The sequence below is a fragment of the Lissotriton helveticus genome, chromosome 7, assembly GCF_964261635.1.
Source record: "Lissotriton helveticus chromosome 7, aLisHel1.1, whole genome shotgun sequence".
NCBI lineage: Eukaryota > Metazoa > Chordata > Amphibia > Caudata > Salamandridae > Lissotriton > Lissotriton helveticus.
Genome location: NC_136068.1, coordinates 976,985,037 through 977,004,487, shown reverse-complemented (window position 1 = coordinate 977,004,487; position 19,451 = coordinate 976,985,037). Strand labels below are relative to the sequence as shown.

The window sequence follows — 19,451 nt, the reverse complement described above, 5'->3', positions numbered from 1 at the left end:
CAATGAAATGTTTAAAATAGGATTTATTTAAGTTAAATCCAAGGACCCACTGGAGCACAAACCAAAGCGTCTAGATCAGATCAGCTCCAACCGCTTCTCTGATCTAGAACTCAGGTTCACAACAACATTCTCCATTACATGTGTAACATTCTACAATACCAATGACAATTCCATTAGTGACATCAATAATAATACTAGAAATAAAAGAAGGATATTACCACACCTGGAGCGGCCCGCACCCACTGCTTACCCTTTACTACGCCACTGCACAAGTATAGTGCTCCTGGACAGTGTTTAATTTGTAAAAGAAAGAGTGCTGGTGCTGAAGCTGTGTTCGGAAGCCTGCAGCAGGTGCAATTACACATGGTACATTGAATATCAAGGCTGGTAACCTTAAAACCACCTCATTCCTCTTCAATCCACTATCAGACACTCCCTGCCCCTTTATCTTACTCCACTTAAAATCACCATGCGATAAGCCTATGTTCCTCAGAACCTGGGTGTCTAATACAATACAAAATAAAATTGGTTCTGTATGATCAGTGAAAGGTGAATTATTCACTTTGTACCAAATTCAACCCTGCCACTCAATCTCTCATTTGAGAAGAAGAAAAACATGGGAGTCTGAACTATACGGACATTAAAAATGAAAAGAAGTTATTGAGCACAGACTGAATGACAATCCAAAGTTTCAAACAATTTCATGAGTCAAAATAAGTTAAAAATAATAGGTGCTCCATAGGTGATCAGTAAAAAAATAGTGCTCTCTCAGTGCAGTGTTAAAGCGACACTTAGAAACCAAGAGGAGATCTGTATGTGTTCACCTTGATGATTTCTGATTGGTCTCTGGGAATCACTGCTGAGCCACTGCAAAAAATGATATCAGAATGACTCACAGTGGCTAAAACATAAACTGCAGGCCTTTGTCCAGACATTATTGCAGTGGCGTAGGAAGGGGGGTGCGGTGGGTGCGGGCCACCCCGGGTGGTATCTCTGAGGGTGGTGACAAAATGTCACTAAGGGGGGGTGACAAACTGTCAAAAATCCGTTCCCCCAGCTCTCACCTGCCGTCTTCAGTGCGGCACCATCACGGGCCGGCAATCCGTGGATTCAAGAGCCCCCTTCAAGGAGTCCCGCCTTGGGGCGGCAAATGCAGCAACCACCCCGGGCTGTCTTAGGTCTATCTACGCCTCTGCATTATTGTCAAAGTGTGGTGGGTTGCTCTTAGTCCTTGCTGCACCAGTCTCTTTCTGCACCTCAATGTAAGGGGCTGGCCCTGCATCTCTACAAGGACAAGTTCAGCTCTCCCCTCTCCAGATGACACATTTCCTGAACTCTGAAGCACACAAATGTGCACTTTATTTCATTGGATTTTGTAGTAACCAAGTTGACACAAGAAATTGTACATTTGTTATGTATTGCCTACATGGGTAGCAGAGTCATGAGGACCAGCTCTGCCAACAGCTCCAAAAGGATTGTCCAAGCTACACACAGTTGCTAGGAGACCACACATTCTAGAGCATAGTAATCATCACAGGTTTAAAGGTGAACAACCATATAGGCATCAACATGAACAGTGGAAACATAAGATACAAGATACAACATACAACATATCTTCTCTTCTTCCAAAACAAAAACAAAATAAACAAAAAAAACAAAAAAAGAAAACAAACAAAAAAAAACAAATTACAGCCTGTACTTTGCAGGTCTAACAATGTTTCTGGAACTTTTCCTGGAAATGGTTTGGTTGATAGAAGGAGGAGCCAATTTCTCGGAACATGTGGTGGCATCTCTTACCCGAACCTTCACCACCCTGTTGAGGTTCCACCAATGACCTCCCTCAACCTTTACCGCATTTCCAACAATCTTGAGAACTTTGACTGGTTCACTGAACTTACTGTCACCCTTCTTAGTGAACAACCATATAGGCGTAAACATGAACAGTGGAAACATAAGATACAAGACACAACAATATTGTAAGAATGTGAGAAGCTTAAAAAGTATGATTGGGTGTAGGAAGGAGGTTCCAGCTCCCAGCTTGTGTTGTACCTCTGTTGTCAGCAGGAGTCCCATGAGGAACAAGATTATGCATAGCAGAGCCGAAAACACAGCCTTCTTGGGGCGCAGGTAGTACGGGAACTCATCTGTTATCGACGTCACAATGGTCTCCATAAATGCAAACTGCGCACCAACAAAGAGATCAGAATGACATTATTTACACTGACAGTGTTGTGCTCACACAATTGTATGTATTCTCCTCCTTTGAGACAAGCTTCCCTTACCTGGCTGTCCAATCCAAGGGTTAGGAGCATGAAGAAGAAGAGGAAGGACCAGAACGGAGCAAGAGGAAGCATTGTCATAGCCTGAGGGTACACTACAAAAGCCAGACCAGGACCTAGAAGAGATGTTGAGAGATTTAAAGTAAAAGATAAGTGCTAACTCGGATGATGCAGACAACCAAACAGAAGCAGGAGTACATCACATAGAGAAGAGGATGTGGTGTTGCGGCCAGCGTTGCCAAGCTTGGAACTCGGGTACCAGGTACTAGTCCCTCAACACCCTATGATTCTGGTCAAATCACTAATGTCCCATGCCTAAAACATGAATCTGACTTTGTGTAATTTAATCTGATGCTCATGTAAGGTGCCCCAATGCCCATGGGCAGAGTTTGCTCTATATAAAAAAAATAAAAGGTCTGCTGAGAACCTAGTGTATCGGTGGACCAGCACGCAGTGCAGGCAAATCTGTGTGTATACGCAAGCAAACCACAGCTGACGAAGCATGAATCACCCCACTTTGAGGATGACATTTTGCAAATCATTGCAATGCTCAAAATCTCACACTATGTATACCAATAAATTACTGGACTTAACTCCACAACACTATTAAATATAATTCCCAATACATAGCTAAACACAGAAATGCTATAGTGTCCATAGTCCTGTCAACAATATCTATGTTAAGATGATATGCAATGTCACCAGTTATGTAACAGATGTCATTATGATAATCTGTCATGTCATGGGTGAGGTCATGAGCATGGCATTTGGGGTGAAAGCCATGGTTTGCAAGGCAGATGTATCAGTTATTGTTTGCTGAGCTAACCTTATTCAGCTAATTCGAGTGTTTTTGGTTTTGTGGAGCACCGCCACAAAATCCAGGAGAAACTGCCAGGACCTAAAGAAGGGGTTTATGGTCTCCTACTCCCAAGGCCTGGGTGTAGACCTCAAAATTCCAGAGAGAAATTTCAGACCACAGACCAAGTAAGGAACTACACACTTATTAGACATAGTCCCATGCTAAATATTTGAATCCAGGATTTTATGGATAGCTAGAAAACTGCATTAAAACGTGTTCTGTGGGTGAAATACAAACATTAAAAGGAGCAGAGGACCAGGGGTGGTCAAAGTCGTGGCCACCGTCGCTGCCCCGACCTTGTTACATTTTTCCCTTCTGCCCGAGTCCTGAAGACAGCTTTACACAAATGTTAAATGGCACCAAGGACTGGCCTTGGGCTGGGGTAACTGTCACTTAATATTAAAAAAAACAGTCTTTGCTATTGGACCAGGAGCAGTGCCACTGCCAACAGTAAGAGTAAGACTAAGACATTGAGCTGGCCATGCCAGGCTTCATGCTTTCACAGCCTGAACTGTAGACCAATGGCTGCTCTCTGCATCTCTCCCCCTCATGAGTACTCACAGTGCCATTAAAAGCAGAGGGTTCGCCCTGCAGCAGGGGCCAATCGCTGCGCAGCGTTTCCACACTCTTCCTTGTCAATCACTCTGCGCTTGCATGGTATGTGCCTGTTTGTTCCTCCACAAAGTGTCCTCGTGTCTCCAGCCCTTGGCAAACTGGCTAACTAATGTTGGCTGGTGTCCACTTGCCTTCATGCAGGATACGTGGCGGTATTCTGAAGCTCATGCCTCAATAATGGCAGGCATACATAGCACATTGTAGACAACAATTGGCATAATTTTGGTATTTCTTGGAAATTTCAAACAAAGTAGTGTTTTTATAAAAATGGCAAACTTCATTTTTTTGACGAATTTATTTGAGCGTATTAATTATTATTATTATTAGTAGTAGTAGTAGTAGTAGCAAAATAAGAATTCGTATTATTGTGGTTGTTGTTTTTTAGCCAAAATGAAAAGTGTACATTTGATAGATAAAAGTGTATATTTTAAGAAAGTGACTTTTGGTACAAAATGATTACATTTCTAAAACATGTCAAGTTGACATTTAAATGCTAATTCCTGCTGAATTCAGAAGACTTATTGATGGTGATGGTGATGTTTTATTGGTGCCAAAGCTGCACTACTTACTAAGCTCTTAATACTTGTCTCGTCTGAAGACATTTCATTAATATTAATAAAGCTTTTTATGAAATGATCATCTTTACGGCGAATATAGCTGTCGACTGTAAGACTGATCTCTGTAACCTGATCAGTAGATCTGTCTGCTCTGCTCTCTGTTACCTCAGCTTCAGAGAGGTTGGTGCAGTTTTATTTCTTCCACCCTCTCCCTTAATTCCTAAAGGTTATTGCATCTTTTTAAATGTTGTCTTTGGAGGGAGGGGAACCCCCCCACAATCCCTTGGAATGGTGAGCCTTATCTGGCACACAATTAAATTCCTGTAATATTTCAAGAGGATTCCCTCAGGAATGATCTCTTTTTAGGGTTCTCCGGAAAGTTTCCAAGACTAAGAACCCTTCCAAAGCAACCTGAACTTGCTTGCTTTGCGCGCTCTGTGTAGCTTTGGCCTGCTTTTGCCACCTACACCGCACAACCTGCCACTGTTTGGAACAGCCCTTACTATCCCTCTTTGAAGGTTCACTATTTCCCACCAATCACAGCACCTCTCGAGGAGTCAAATGCACACAGCACGTTCTAGGGTTACAAGGGTATCACAAATGGCAAGCGAGGGCTTAAAGAGTGGGTCAATGGCTCGAAGTGTGATTGCCCTAGAATTTTTATATAATCTTAAGGGCTGCAGCTGTATATTCTGAGCGTTACTTCCCTAACTTCATCCATACACAGCCCTTATTAGGGAACAGTGGGAATGTATGGCAATCAGGACACTTCATTGTCCACCCACTCACCTCTCGGTGGGTAATTCGAGCTGGTGGTTGCAGATCGGGCCCACTGGCACTTATTTTCCTCATTACATTTTCACCCAGTGCAAAAAAGCAAAAAACACAAAGAGGGGCGAAAGAGGAAGCGAAATGTGGAATAACAGTGACACATGGAGAAAATCAAGGATGAAAAGGAATGTGGAAAAGTGAGATATAGGGGTGCAGGGTGTCTAGTAGTAGATGAAAGAGGCATGAGGTGGAAACAAGACTGAGCAGTCCTCATATCTGGCACCCCCGATATTTGAAGTGGCGGCTGTGAGCTTCTGAGAAGAGCTTTGGGCCCGGGCACTTATGGTTTTTATAAATTAAGCCCTGTTGCCTCCCTGCTCTTGTTTCCAACCCATAGGCAACCCGATAATATCACAAGAGTCTTTCTCAGTTGGGAGACAATGGGTCGTGCGAGGAGGGAGTTTATCACACTTCCCCGTAGCTAAATGTAGTGCAGGCTAAGCAGATTTATTTCTTTATTTTAGTCAGTCACTAATCCATCAAAAAAAGCATTCGGAGGGGGCCTTCAGGAGGACTGATGCATTTGTCAATAACTTATTGGGCACTCTATCTCAGAAAGAGTTTCTAACACACCTATGAACACATACAGTCTGATCTGTTGCATGTCTCTTCAAGTCACTATTAAAATTTACATATACAAGCCTAGAGAGATGGAGCTAACCGTGTACACTGTTCTCCTGCAGTGTCAAAAGGCATATAATAAGCTTGGGATGCCTTACACAGGGCTTCACAAATTCTAAAGCATGAAATGGAATCCAAAAATAACTCCAAGTTTAGACGCTGGTACACACCTTTGTCCAATTAAGGTGGTAACTATGGAGTTGAGGTATATAGGGAGATTACGGAGGAGCTTGTACTTATGCTGTACATCTGTACACCATACAAAGGGTAGACCTGGGCAGAATTTCGGTTATGCTGAAGTAATCGGAGTAAGTTTGGTAATTAAGCTTACGCTTTGATGCAAAATTACCAATAATTATGCGATTACTCCTGCTTGCATAATTAAGAGTAAATTGAGTGAAAAAATCCTACTGCAAGAGCGCATTTAGCAAGCTTCAGTGCCCGCTCGTGTTTGCTATTCATGTTCTGCTGCCTTTTGAGATGTTTCTTACTTCAAAATGCAGCCTCACGTCCATGTGGGACATGAGGCTGCATTTTCCACTCAGAAAATAGGGCATAATTGCCAGTTGGAAATCTGGAGAAAATCCTAGCCCGAGAGCACATTTAGCGAGCACTAGCAGCTGCTCGCTACTCATATTCTGTTGCATTTAGCACTATTTCTTAGTGCAAATTGCATCTTTGCTTCCATTTTAGACGTGTGAGGGCATTGTTCACTAAGAAATAACGCTAAACACAGAATTGTGCATAATTCTGTGGAATTCTTAGGCAAATGCACATAATTATACTACACAGAATTACGTGTTATGCTCACCCATAATACCGTGTCTATGACTTAAAGGAAGGACTTCCTTGGTTCTCTGCAGAGTGAAAATTTGTTACCACTAACCGTAGTGTACATGGTACTGGGGTGAATATGTGAACTAAGCAAAATGCTACACTTTTCGTTGCAACTGTATTTTAATGGATGACATACATTACATGGCATAGAGTGTGACCTATAAATAAGACATAGTCGGAGAAAGAAAGCGGTTCTTAGATAGGAAGGAGCAAGGTTTGTCTAAAACTGGCTAGCCATAAGAGAGGAGGTGTTTCTTAGGTAAGGAAGAGCTTCCTAGAAGAGGAGGTGTGATCTAGAGCAGAGGGGGCCTGAACCTTGGGAGGGGTGTGGCTTGGGAAGTTTTATGTGAAGTGCTAACACATACATGATGGTGGTACAAAAGGGGGTGGTGATGGACGGAGCATCTGAACCAATCAAACACTCACACCCAGTCAAAAGATCTGGGTTTAATCCATCACCGTTCTTTAGCCCACTCTGCCACCCCAGTTCAGACATGGCTATATGCAAATCAGTCTGACCCTGTGCCTCATGGGAACAGTCCAGCCCAAACTGCCAAGCCATGCCTTCCCTGGACCGGAAACAAGCTTCCGAGGACCGGTTTCTGGCATTACAGCCGTCTTCAGCCCGGCTTGCTTGAATCCAGTGGCAAAGTGAGCAAGGGACTCACGTCTGAGAATACCCTGCCACATTTATGGCGGCCAAAGCTGTACAAAAGGGGGTGGTGATGGACGGAGCATCTGAACCAATCAAACACTCACACCCAGTCAAAAGATCTGGGTTTAATCCATCACCGTTCTTTAGCCCACTCTGCCACCCCAGTTCAGACATGGCTATATGCAAATCAGTCTGACCCTGTGCCTCATGGGAACAGTCCAGCCCGAACTGCCAAGCCATGCCTTCCCTGGACCGGAAACAAGCTTCACATACATGATGAGCAGCTGGGGATGCGAATGCACCAAGGAACAGCTGTGGGCAAGTGTCAAAGCTTTGACCTCGAGTTTGAAGCAGGTAGCTGTCCCCTCGCGGCTTGGTTTCTCCTTGCCAGGTTGAACAAGTAACGCTGTGAGAGGCTGCCACATTAGCTTGATTTGACAGAGAAGCTGGATTTTTTTTTTAATTAAAGACCTACATCGCTGAAAATGAAAAAAGAGAAGCATATTCCTCCCGAATATTCGCACGTTTTTGCCCAAAGAAAAGTGTTTTTTTCCTGTTGAGTCTCAGATCGAGGCCCCCGGTCCAGTATATGGACTGGGAGGCTCAGAGCATCTCTCTCACAATGGGGTGTAGGACAGACTACTGCAACCCTCGTGGGCCCGGGAAGGAGAGAGCCGCCACCTCAGGGTTCCCTGCTCAGAAGCCTCCCAGGAGCCCCCACACTTGTAGCTCCTCAGAACCTCTCTGACATTAAACCCGATGGGTTTTCATGTATGCCTACGTGCGATTGGGCTTCTGTGTAACGGGGCTCGTGAGGCCCAGTCTTTTTTCTTTGTTCATATCGTCCATCACAGCACATCTTTACAGAAGTGTCAATGTATCATTTACATCGACGACTGTTCATGTCGGTGCCTGGACATGTTTTGCGTGACACCGCTGCCTCACACCTCATGGGGCCCTGTCGATGTTTCCAGGCGCTCGCTGACAGTGAAAGGCGCCCTCGGGCCGTGTAAGGCCGAGGAACGAGCTGCCGTCATCTCTGCTCAGGTTCCCAGGTCTCCTCTTGAGTGACAGTAAGAGCCGGGCAGCCGCGCTGTCTGAACGGATAACGGAGGCGGAATCCATGGCTGCAGATGGCAGAGTGGGAGGTGTGCCAGGAAGGAAAGTGGGAGTGAAGTGCAGGCTGTCTCCTAAATGTGCATGTCTCGATGAAGGAGAGGAATGCAAGAGGGCAGCAGTCTGATGCCGTTTCTGAAGGAGCTTACACAATCATCTCAAACGTCCCAAAAGCAGTGCTTACAGTGTAAAATAATAAGTACCATAGCTCTGAGCAGGAGGTCCCTGCAGCTTGCACCACCCATCGCCCCTGTCATCACTGCCAGTGACGGAACCAAAATAACTACTAACCATCTCTCTCACCTGCCATCTCTCTCACCTGCCATCTCTCTCACCTGCGACAGTTCAGATTACTCCAGGTTCCTAAAGCTAAAGGAATGGCTGGGGAGGAGGGTACTAGTAACTTTGAATGTATATTGTATTCATAAACATCCATTGTTCTGCTCATCTTTAAATTAGATGAGCAGCACCCCCATGTGGCAGAGTGTCAGAAGTGTGGTGTTGACAATTAAGTGCCAGTGCCAGCCCGGTCACCGGAAACCACAGGCTCAAATTAAGCACTGCCCAAAAGAGACTGCGTCGAATATCGGAAGCAGCGCGAAGTTTATGTAATCTCCATCCTGGTACCTGTTCCAAAAACTGTAGTGTGAGGAGTTGTTCAAGGCCAACACGTTTAGGAAGATTTAATCTTCCTAAAGGTCCCTATCTCATCCTATTTGTTTACTTCACTGACATGCGCGTTATCCGAGTGTGACTGTTTTTAGGTCGAAATTACCAGGCAGCACAACTTGTCTGTAAAACCTGCTGTGGTCCTACTAAGAATTTACAGGGGCTTACTGCTCGCTCATTGCTTACCACTGATTGGCTTTATTGTCACTCTCATTTGCGTGCTTCTTGCTCCAAGTGCTTACATTGTCCGAGCTTGTTTATCTTGTGTTTACCCCTTCACCACTGGGTCTCTTGCATCCCTCTTATTGGCTGGCTTCTATCCTTTCACTGCTCACTTTTAGGGAACTTTTTTTTTCTTGTTTCTTAAGGACTGCAGAAGGGAATGTGTTTTCAAGTTCTCTCCCTCATGTGTGTCTTCCTCCCTAGCAAATGCTCACTACCCACGACCGCGACAAGAGCACATCACCCACACGTGCAAGACCTCCACTGGCTCCCTCTCGAGAAGAGAGTAACTTTCAAGACACTCACCCACGCATACAAATGCCTTCACAACATCAGACCCCAATATCTCAACGAAAGAATCGCCTTCCACGTACCCAAGAGAAACCTCTGATACCCCGACGAAGCCTTCGCTGAAACCCTGCGCATCCACAGAGCCAGAACAGGTGGGTAAGCCTTCTCCCACATTGCAGCAAAAACCTGGAACGAGCTCCCGATCAACATCAGACACGCACCGACTCTGCACATCATCAGGAAGACCCTCAAGACCTGGCTCTTCGACTGACAGGAGCTGCTCCCCCCCAAGCACCTTGAGACCCTCACGGGTGGGTAGCGCACTTCACAATTCCCTGATTGATTGATACTCTATGTTGATGTCTCTCTTGTGATGCAAGTTCTCTTGCATGTTCTTTGGCCCAGTAAAACTCCATACCTCCCCAGTGCTCCGTATTGCTTACTAGCTTGTGCACCTCTCCCCCACTCCCATCCCAGGGTCGCTCTCTCTCTTGTGCTCCATGTGCTCTTCCCCGCACCCCCATTCCTTTCCCCACCCATTCTTCCATTGCCCCGCTCAAGCTGTATTTTAAAAAACTTTTTATGTTAATTTTTTGGTAGTGGGAGAATCGCATTCCATATGACGCAAGTCAACACAACAACGTGCTGTATGGAGGCACTGGATGTTGGAATAGTATAGTTTACTAGTCCAACTCCAAGCTTTCCAACTGTAGGGAAGGTGTTGGATTTAAAATCTAACTCCTTCTGCCCCCTACAGCAAGTCGTTGTAATGGCTTGCGTTGTAATGGCATGCGATGTAACAGCGCAGTCGTTGTAATGACCACCTTGTGATGGCATGCATTGTTTCGCATGCGGGGTAAATGATGTTTCCCAACAAAGATAAATACATTGAGGAGGATGACAATAATGGACCTATTACTTTTTTGTGAAACTAAAAATAGAGAACTATATCAAAGTTTGGTGAAAACAACAATGGAAACCACCGATTGTCTTTACAGTCCAAGGAATAATGACAGGAAACAAGTCAGAGATAAACTAAAAGAATATGAAAGTTGAACCTTCAATAAAATGAAAGTTTACCTAGTCAGCAGACTCAGACTTCAAATCCCAAGGAAGCAGAAATAAAGGTATAATGGATGAATTAAGTGATTCTTTCTATAATTGTGTTGGACACGGTAACCAGGTTGATTAGTACAGGCAGATGTTGCAGACAACTATCATGAGTATGGAAAAAAGGCTCTGCTATTATGGAGTAAAAATCCACCTTTCATCTGAATTGAAGGCATTAAAGAGCTACAAAAATGGCCATTATTAACTCATTGGAGGCCCATACACAGTGTCTCCTCCTTTATTTGCAAAGGTAGATCCACACGTTTTTAGCCAGGGAGACAATACTGCGAGGCGGAGTGCCGCATTGTTTGAATGCATGCTTCGCAAAACTGTTAATTTTGTCTCAATTGACTGAGAGTGCTGCCTTCAAAGAAGTGCTTGTAAATATCTTTATGTTCGGTGGATGGATCGAATTTGCTTTGTATATGTCATGAAATGATAATTCTACTCTTTGGCAGGAGATAAATTACTGATACTGTGTAAAATATTGCAGAACTCAGCAGAATTTGCAGTAAAGGAGCCATGGCAGGTAGCAAACTATCAACTCTTTGGCAAGGGCTTCAAAGCGTCATCAAGTATACTATGACGTTTACTTCTCAGAACACACCCAGGAAGCTTGAGATTGTGGCTGTTTATGAGTGAAGCAATTTCTGAAAATCAGAGATATAATTCAATATTGTTTGGAACAAAGATGGCTTCAATGAATAATAAATTCAAACTTGCTCAAAACTGGGGCTCCTAAAGTATATCTTCACACGTCCTCAAAAATCTTTAAGATGGCACTACTTTCCAGGTGGTGCTAAAGGTGAAGGGCTCGGTTAATCCTGCCCAGGCCCTGGTAAAACATTTAATAGATCTTGCACATTTCGATATCCCTTGGAACGGCCCAGGAAGAGAGATGAATGCTAAGGAGGGTAGAAGGGTTGTCATTCTTCCAATTATGAGCAACATTTAATCTTTCTACCCTTAAGCAGGAAAGAATCAGTTTATTTCTATAGTCCTCATTCAGCTCAAACATAATGGATACAACTGATGGATCCAGATTTCAGCTCAAGGACTATCACAAGTTACTCAGTGGCATATTTACATCTAAAGCAGTGTAGCACAGCGGTAAACCAAGAAGGCTAACGCCACTTTCCATCACTTTAGAAACACAGGGCTGCAGCGTATTTACAGCAATACGGTGCAGCCCTGTGTTTCTTCCTGCACTGGCGCTACATTTAGCTGCCTAGCTCCAACGCAGGCACACTTTCAGCAAAGTGCAAGAGTGCCTGTGTTGTGGGTATGATTGTTTATGTGCAGGAAGTTGTCCCTTCCTGTGCATCGGCACTTTTGAATGGTGATTTGTAACTTGTATGTGCACTGCTTGTGCAGCATACATAGAACTTGCAACTCGTCATTTTTAAAATGATTGTTTATGTGCAGGAAGGGACACTTTCGTCAGACATCACTCCACACCTCTCTCATTGTGGGCTCTCCAGGAGGCTGTATCTATGTAGTCGTGCAGGCGTATAGTACACAAAATTTGAAATGGATCAACCTGTGGCGTCAGTTGAGCGATATACGTTTAGTGCTCGAGCAGCAGTACAGCCACTTGTCATCCGTCATTTCCACCCCGAGGTCCCTCTGCCATTCCATTTGTGGTTTAGTGTATTCGGTGTCCCTCTCTGAGAGGGCTATATGGTACAGTCTGGACACCATTTTGGCGGGCGACTTAGCTGTAATAGTGGCCGTTAATGTCATAACCTCGGGGGGTTCCGCCATATCTTCTCCCAATAGGCCCGAGAGCATGCCGCACCCTATGAAACTGGAAGCTCGGCATCAGCGAATACGACTCTCCCTCCTACACCACCTCATCCCAAGTGCGCTCCGTGCCATTAGCGAAGAGAACCCCCATATTGTGTATTTTCAACGTTCTCAGCGCTGCTATTACTCCTTTATCTTTGCATGGGGCGAGCCAATAGCACCAAGTTAGAGGAGCTAGTGGACCGTACAGCAAGTTACCCGCTTGAGCATCTAGCATATGATGCCAAGCATGCGTGACCGAGTTTAACAAGTCTAGTATGCCAATGAGTCGGTCTCTAGGTAAAAACAATAGGGCTGGTAAAGGAGTAGGGTCAGCGACAATAGTTTCTATTCGAACATGTGGTATCTCTACAGGGCCATGTATCCAATGATATGCATGGGAGCATTGTGCCGCCCAATAATAAAGTTCCAAATCGGGGGCACCCAAACCTCCCATTGTGTCCGGTCGGGTAAGTATCCTCCAGGCCACCCACGACTGCTTGCCCACCCAGGCTAGGCGAATCATTAACGAGTGCAGCTGTCAGAAAAAAGCTTTTGACAGAACCCTGGGTATATTAGTGAGGGACACTCTCCCCATCAGCGATAGTGGTAGGCCGATCCACCTATCAATGTCATCTTCCAGTTTTGAGATGGCAAACCCATAGTTTTCCCTCAGTACCACCTTTGCATCTGTATGAAGTCGAATCCCTAGGTATCGCACCGAGTCCTAGGTCCATTGCAATAGGTATTCTGGGTCCCCTCGTACTGTGTCTGGCGTGAGGGTGAACATGGTGGACTTGTTCCAATTGACGTTTATACCAGAGAGGGAGCTGAACAGCACCACCTCTCGTAGGACTGGGGAGAGATTGACTTCAGGCTCCCTAACGTACAGAAGGGTATCATCCGCATATGTGGATACAATTAGGCGGGTATGCCCCTTTGCCCATGATATTCACGCAGGGCGCAAGCCAATGGCTCCGCCGTCAGTGCATAGAGTATTGGGGATAGGGGGCAGCCCTGTCTCGTGCCTCTGCTAATTTGTATAGGGTCAGTGACCAGAGAACCAATCCGGACCCGTGCCGTTGGGGCGGAATATAGCGTCGCCAAGAGCTGGAGAAAGACCGCCCGACCCCCATTCGGCCAAGCATTTGCCTCATTAAAGGCCACTCGACAGAGTCGAAGGCCTTTTCCATATCGAGAAAGACTGCCACTGCGGAAACCTCCTGTCTAGTGTGCTGCATGGCCGCAAAAACCGTCCGCAGGTTATAAGTTAAATTGCGACTGGGCACAAAGCCAGCCTGTTCCGGAGCAACCATCATAGTGACCAAAGGGCTGAGACGGTTGGCCAACAGCTTCGTGAAAATCTTTGTGTCTACATTCATGAGTGACAAAGGCCTGTAGGAAGTGCACTCTTCTGGCGGCTTCCCTGGTTTGAGTATAGCTACCAGTATCACCTCGCGCATAGTCAGTGGCATCAACCCAGAGGAACAAATATCTTCAAACAACGCAAGTAACTGTGGGATCAGCAGATCAGGGAATGCCTTGTAAAAGGCGACTGTAAGGCCATCACTACCCGGCGCACTCCCTGCCTTCATCCCCGATAGTGCCCAAACTATCTCCTGGAGTTCTATCGGTCGCATTAAAAATTCCCGGTGTAGGATCGATAACCATGGTAATTCAAAATGGGTTAGGTAATCGAGAATACGCTCCTCCGGGGCAGGCCCTCGGGAGGCATACAAGGCCGCATAGTATTCCTGGAACCTCTCCGCCACCTGTATCTCAGTAAGGGGAGGGTCAGTTGGCGAAGTCCTCATATCCGGTATCGCTGTTCTGTCTCTACGTTGTCTAATGGTCTGTGCTAGTATCATCCCCGGGTGCTCCCCCTCACCGTAAGATCTTGCTATGGCATACTTCCCAGAATGCTTTATTTCCGCATCAGCTTCCTTGTGATATTCACGCAGCGTCTGCGCCAGTTCGTGAGTGAGCACTTCACTCCGGTCAGAAATCCGTAAGGCTTCCAACTCTTTCAGCTTTTTCTCCAAAGTATCTAGACGGCCCCGGATCGACCTCAGTACTCCCACGTGCTTAGAGATAGTGATCCCTCGAATATACGCCTTGATGTCCTCCCACACAGTCTGGAACAAGTCAACCGATCCAACATTGGATTCGAAAAAAGTCTCAATGGCCGTGGCCAGTTCTTCCCTGAAGGCACTATCAAGTAGAGAATAGGGCGGGAAATGCCACATAAACGGGGGAATACGCTTCCTGGGCGAGGCAACAGTCAGTAGGAGTGGCTAGTGATCCGAATAAGTACGGGGCAATATCGCGCAAGTTGGAACATGTTGGCTTAAGTGTTTGGAGGCCAGCCAGTAGTAAATACGAGTGTGAATACTGTGCGGTGCGGAGTAGTGTGTGTAACCGCCCTGGTGTGGGTATCTGTGTCTCCATACGTCACATAGGTCCAGTCGTAACATCGACGTCTCCAGAACTCTAGCTGAGGCCGAAGGTCGTCTGTCAGGGCCATCTGATCTATCTTTATCAGGGTGTCTAACAAGATTGAAATCTCCTCCCCAGATGACATAGCCCCGCGTATGTAACTGAGCTTTCGATGTCAGACTGGTGTAGAAGTCTGGGTTGTCATAGTTGGGGCCATAAATGTTCGTTATAAAAAGCTCCAGCCCTTTCCCACAGCATTTGGAAATAGCAAAGCGTCCCTCCCTATCCGTCTCCAGGGGTGTCAGAGTTATGGAGGCCTTCGGGTTCACCCACGTCAATACCCCCCTAGCGTGTGAGGTAAATCCTGCTGAGTGAACGTCACCTAATAGACTCTTAGTGCGCAAAATAGGGCTGTCCGGTTGGAGGTTAGTCTCCTGGAGAAGTGCAATATCCACATTATGTCTGGTGAGATATTGAAGTACTTTCCGGACTTTGTGGTAGTCATTAAGACCACGCAGATTCGCAATTCAACCCCCCCCCCCTTCCCTCCCACGCCTGCCCAACCCCAACTTGGCTGTGGTGTACATCCCTCCCTCTCAAACAGTGACCATCCCCCTCCCCCCGGTTCCCCTCCAGAACAAAAAACATTTCAGATGTGGTATTCACTCTGGGGTGGATGTAGCTCGCTAAAACAAAACGCTTATGGTTCCAGTAATGGCCATCCTCCCTGCCTCACTGAGGATGGGTATTGAGAGCCGCACAGCAATGCATAAGTGTACTTCTAACAATACTCCCACCGCAACTGACCTGCAGGGCAACATATTATGCAGGGCCCCCTACACCCTGCCCCCCACAGTACAGCAACCCCAAGGAATCAATGAAAACAATCGCAGACCCCAGCGCCGTCCTTCACAGGGGCCGCAACTCAAAACAGTGGTGGAACAAATGAACCGGATAGATGGTTAACGAAACTCGTTTCCAATACCCTTCCCCAACAATCACCCAGCAAATGGTTCCATACTTGTGCAGAAGTACAAAGGAGAGAGACCCCACAAAAAACAACATTGTCCCTCTCGTTAAGTGGTGTCTGTGACATCCCTCCCAAACACCCAACCGGCACAACATATACTCAGCCATCAGGGTGCACACGGCGTGTTCATTCCTGCTTGTCTAGTGTGCCTCCAGCCGCCTCGTCCAGAAAGTCCCTCAAAGGGGAGGGCCGCCACTCCTTCTGCCAGTCTTTAAGGGCTTTTTGCAAAGCTTTAGGGTACGAGAAAATCAAGGAACGCCCCTTTCGGTTGACCCGCATCTTCGCAGGGTACAGCATTGCGTAGTCCGCCCCAATCTCTCGTAGTTGTCTTTTCATTGGTACAAACTGCCGTCTCGCCTCCTGCACCCGGGCCGTGAAGTCAGGGAATAGCGAGATCGTCGAACCCTCGCATTGAAGTGGCTGTATCTCTCTGAAAAGTTTGAGAGCTGTGTACCTGTCTCTGTAGTTTAACAATTTCGCAATTATAGGTCGGGAGGCGCACACAGTTTCGGTCTTGGGCCCAGGGAGCGATGCGCCCTCTCGACGACAAACATTCCGGAGAAGGCGGTGTCTCCTAACAAGCTCCTCAAAAGCTTTTCAATAAAGAGCTCCATATTTCCTGTTTGGGTAGTTTCCTGCAGGCCGGTAATGTGGAGGTTGCAGCGCCGAGAGCGGGCCTCCAAGTCTTCCGTTTTGTCTTGTATGACCTGAAGGACCCTCTCCAACTGTTTGTGCTCTAAATCAAGAGTTGTGTGGGCCTGCTCCACCTCAGTCAGCCGCCTCTCTAACATGTCGAGGCGTTCTGCGTGCTTATCTAGCCTCTCGGCCATGCGGTCCATATGGTAAGTGAGCGCATCTATCTTGGTGCCCAGTGAGGCGATCCCGCCCTGTAGGTTCTTCTCCATAGCTAACAGTAGGCCACAGATGTCTTGCTGTTGATTCTCTCCAGTCTGGTCCTGTTCGCCGATCCCATCCTCCTGGGCTGTCTCGTTGGGCTTGAGCCTCTTCGGATCAAACAATAGTTTTGGTTGTGTTCTGTCTGTCCGCCCCATTGCGGCGTCGTCTCCCTACTAGGGGGAGTCCGTTCGAACTGTGGGGTGGACGCATGTGCAGGCTCCTCAATGCCAAACCACCAGGCACAATGCAAATGTTAGTAGAGCTCATCCCTCGTCAGGGTGTCGTCGCAACCTTCACCCCAGACTTTTACCCCGGTCTCCAGGGTGGCTATTCTCCAAATGTAGCCCACCCTACTGCGTCAGTCACTGGGACCTAGCAAAAGTTCATCAGAAGGCCCCCCAGGTGGTCCCCCAATTCACCGTGGGTATTCCAATCTTGGGCACAACTGGGGCCTCGATCCGCTCCCAGAGATCATGGGGTGGGCAGGACACCCAAACCACCGAGCTGGAATTCAGCCATCTCACTCCTCTCCCTGCTGGCTCTCCAAGGTGCAGGGGAGGAACCCGGGGATCTCTCCATGCGCGGGGAGCGGGGTGCGCAGCTTTGGTATGTCCCAGTGTGTCAGGACAGCCCTTTGCCGTCACACGTGCTGCGCAGCGGGGCTCCCGAGCGCTCGAATGGAGTCAGAGCCCTCACCAGGATCCTCTCTGGGCCCCGCCCCCATTGCAGGTCCAGATATAATATGGATGTAGTGCTCACCACCAAACAGTCCAGCACCCAGGCCAGCACACCTCACCTTTGTGCCTCACTGCCACAGGGACCTCCACGAGGCACAGCCGGTTGACTCAGGGGGGTGGGAGGGGAATCCGTCCCACGCAGGCGAAGCAGGGACAGGCCCACAGCAAGAACCCTCAGCCGCGGGGACGCAGCATGGCACCCCCGGCAGCTCCAGCAGCGGGGAGTCCGGCATCCTCCAATTAGATCTTTCTTTAAGGGAGCCGGTCCCTCAGGCCCCGTCGAAGCAAAGCCTTGTGCCGCACCCTCCAGTCGGGATAAATTTGTGGCCGCCTGCAGTTCCTACGCCCACCGTGGTCAGACCGGGCCGGGCAGGACACGCAGCAAGTTTCAACGCGGGGGGGACAGGACTCACCGCACACCCCCGGCGTGCGCCGACCCCCGGATCTCCTCCGCGCCACAACCCAGCAACCAGTGCACAGCTAGGGGGCCTCTCGGGCCGGGGGCAGGCCTCTCGTCTCCACCGAACTCAGCTCGCAAAGTGACCGCAGCTCTAGCAGTGGGAAGGATGCAGTCCAAGAGCCCATTCTTCCAGCGGTCGACACCAGTACTTCTGCAAAGTAACTCAGCAGTTACACTGCAGGATTCAGGCCCGCAGCTCATCGGATAAGTACAGGATAGGTGCGTGAAGCGAGGGAGCTCTGGGCTCAAGCCGCCATCTTGTTCGCGAGCTAGATCCGCCCCCATTAGTGCATTATTAACTTGTCACTTTTAGTGCATGTAAAGGTTTACTTTGGCAAAATGATGTTCAGTGTGTAGTATGTGCTGCAAGGTGTAATTTGGAACTTTAGTACACATGAACTGCCTGAGTGCCTGACCTCCATCACAGCAGTGGCTGCTGGGCTGAAAGCAGTAGGGACAACATTTTAGCCTACGTCAGAAAGTAGGTTATTTGGACGGGTTACCTTTGGACAGTGGACAGCTTGAAATTAGTATTGCGGCGATGCCTTGACGGCTACCTAGGGATGTCTCAGCACATGACTCTGGGGCTTCAATTGCAGAGCAGGGTCTGTGGTCACCCTATCATGCTCTCTTCTGTACTCTCTATGGTCCTTCTATGGTGGTTGGCAGTGTTGTGTACGAGTAGCTGTACGTGGTGATTTTGATACCCAAGAGGTCTGCTGATGGGCGATCAGAGATGGTATTGACATGGTATTGCTGGCTACATGAATGTTCACACCAGGCTTGCCTTTGTTTCAAGTGCTGGCGGAGCAACAAGACAGCTCTCGCTTTAGCAAATCAGAGATGTTTTGGATCAATGCCAGATGATATGTAGTTTCTTGGAGAATATGTGGCATATCAAACATGTATTATCGTTATTGAATCCCTCCAATGGGTTAAAAACACCAAAGAATTTATGAAAAACGGGGAAATGCAAAAAAAACAAAAACTGATGTGTTTTTAGTGGTCGGGTGGGTACGAAGATGATGCTAAGAAAAGATCCTCTGACCTTGAGAGTGCATATAAATCCTCATGACTAGGATCTGATTTTTGCATTATAAATAATGCATTGCCACTGCTAGGCTAGCATAACTTTCTCTGCATGGAACCTGTCGGTGAGATGCTGGCAGGCGACGGGGTTGGAGGAGATTTCACAGCAAGCCAGGATGTATGTTGGATTCTGTTAGAGGATCAGCACATACCAAGAGTGCCCTCAGAGAGGGGGTTTGGGCCAGCTCACCCACAATTCTCCCTCCTGTGGGAGTTCTTTTAGGCATTGTGTTGTTTCTTCACGTTTCCCTTCTCAGACTGCTCAAAACAAGGCTCCCTCAACATCTCCCATACTGGTGTTCTCTGAAGCTGGCAAACGTAACCAGCTGGCAAGAGAGTGGTATTCTTATGCCAG

General features: G+C 47.3%; 1 protein-coding gene across 4 annotated transcripts in view; it reads right to left on the bottom strand.

Annotated features, from left to right (window-relative positions):
• The window catches only part of SLC6A7 (solute carrier family 6 member 7), a 454,425-nt gene that overhangs the window by 224,167 nt on the left and 210,807 nt on the right, over nucleotides 1–19,451 (bottom strand). For all 4 annotated transcript variants that reach the window (XM_078653584.1, XM_078653587.1, XM_078653585.1 and 1 more), the window contains 2 exons: nucleotides 2,283–2,395; nucleotides 2,050–2,181 (listed from right to left, as the gene is read on the bottom strand). In XM_078653584.1, coding sequence (XP_078509710.1) covers nucleotides 2,050–2,181; nucleotides 2,283–2,395 — 245 coding nt within the window. The remainder of the gene's footprint in view (nucleotides 1–2,049; nucleotides 2,182–2,282; nucleotides 2,396–19,451) is intronic.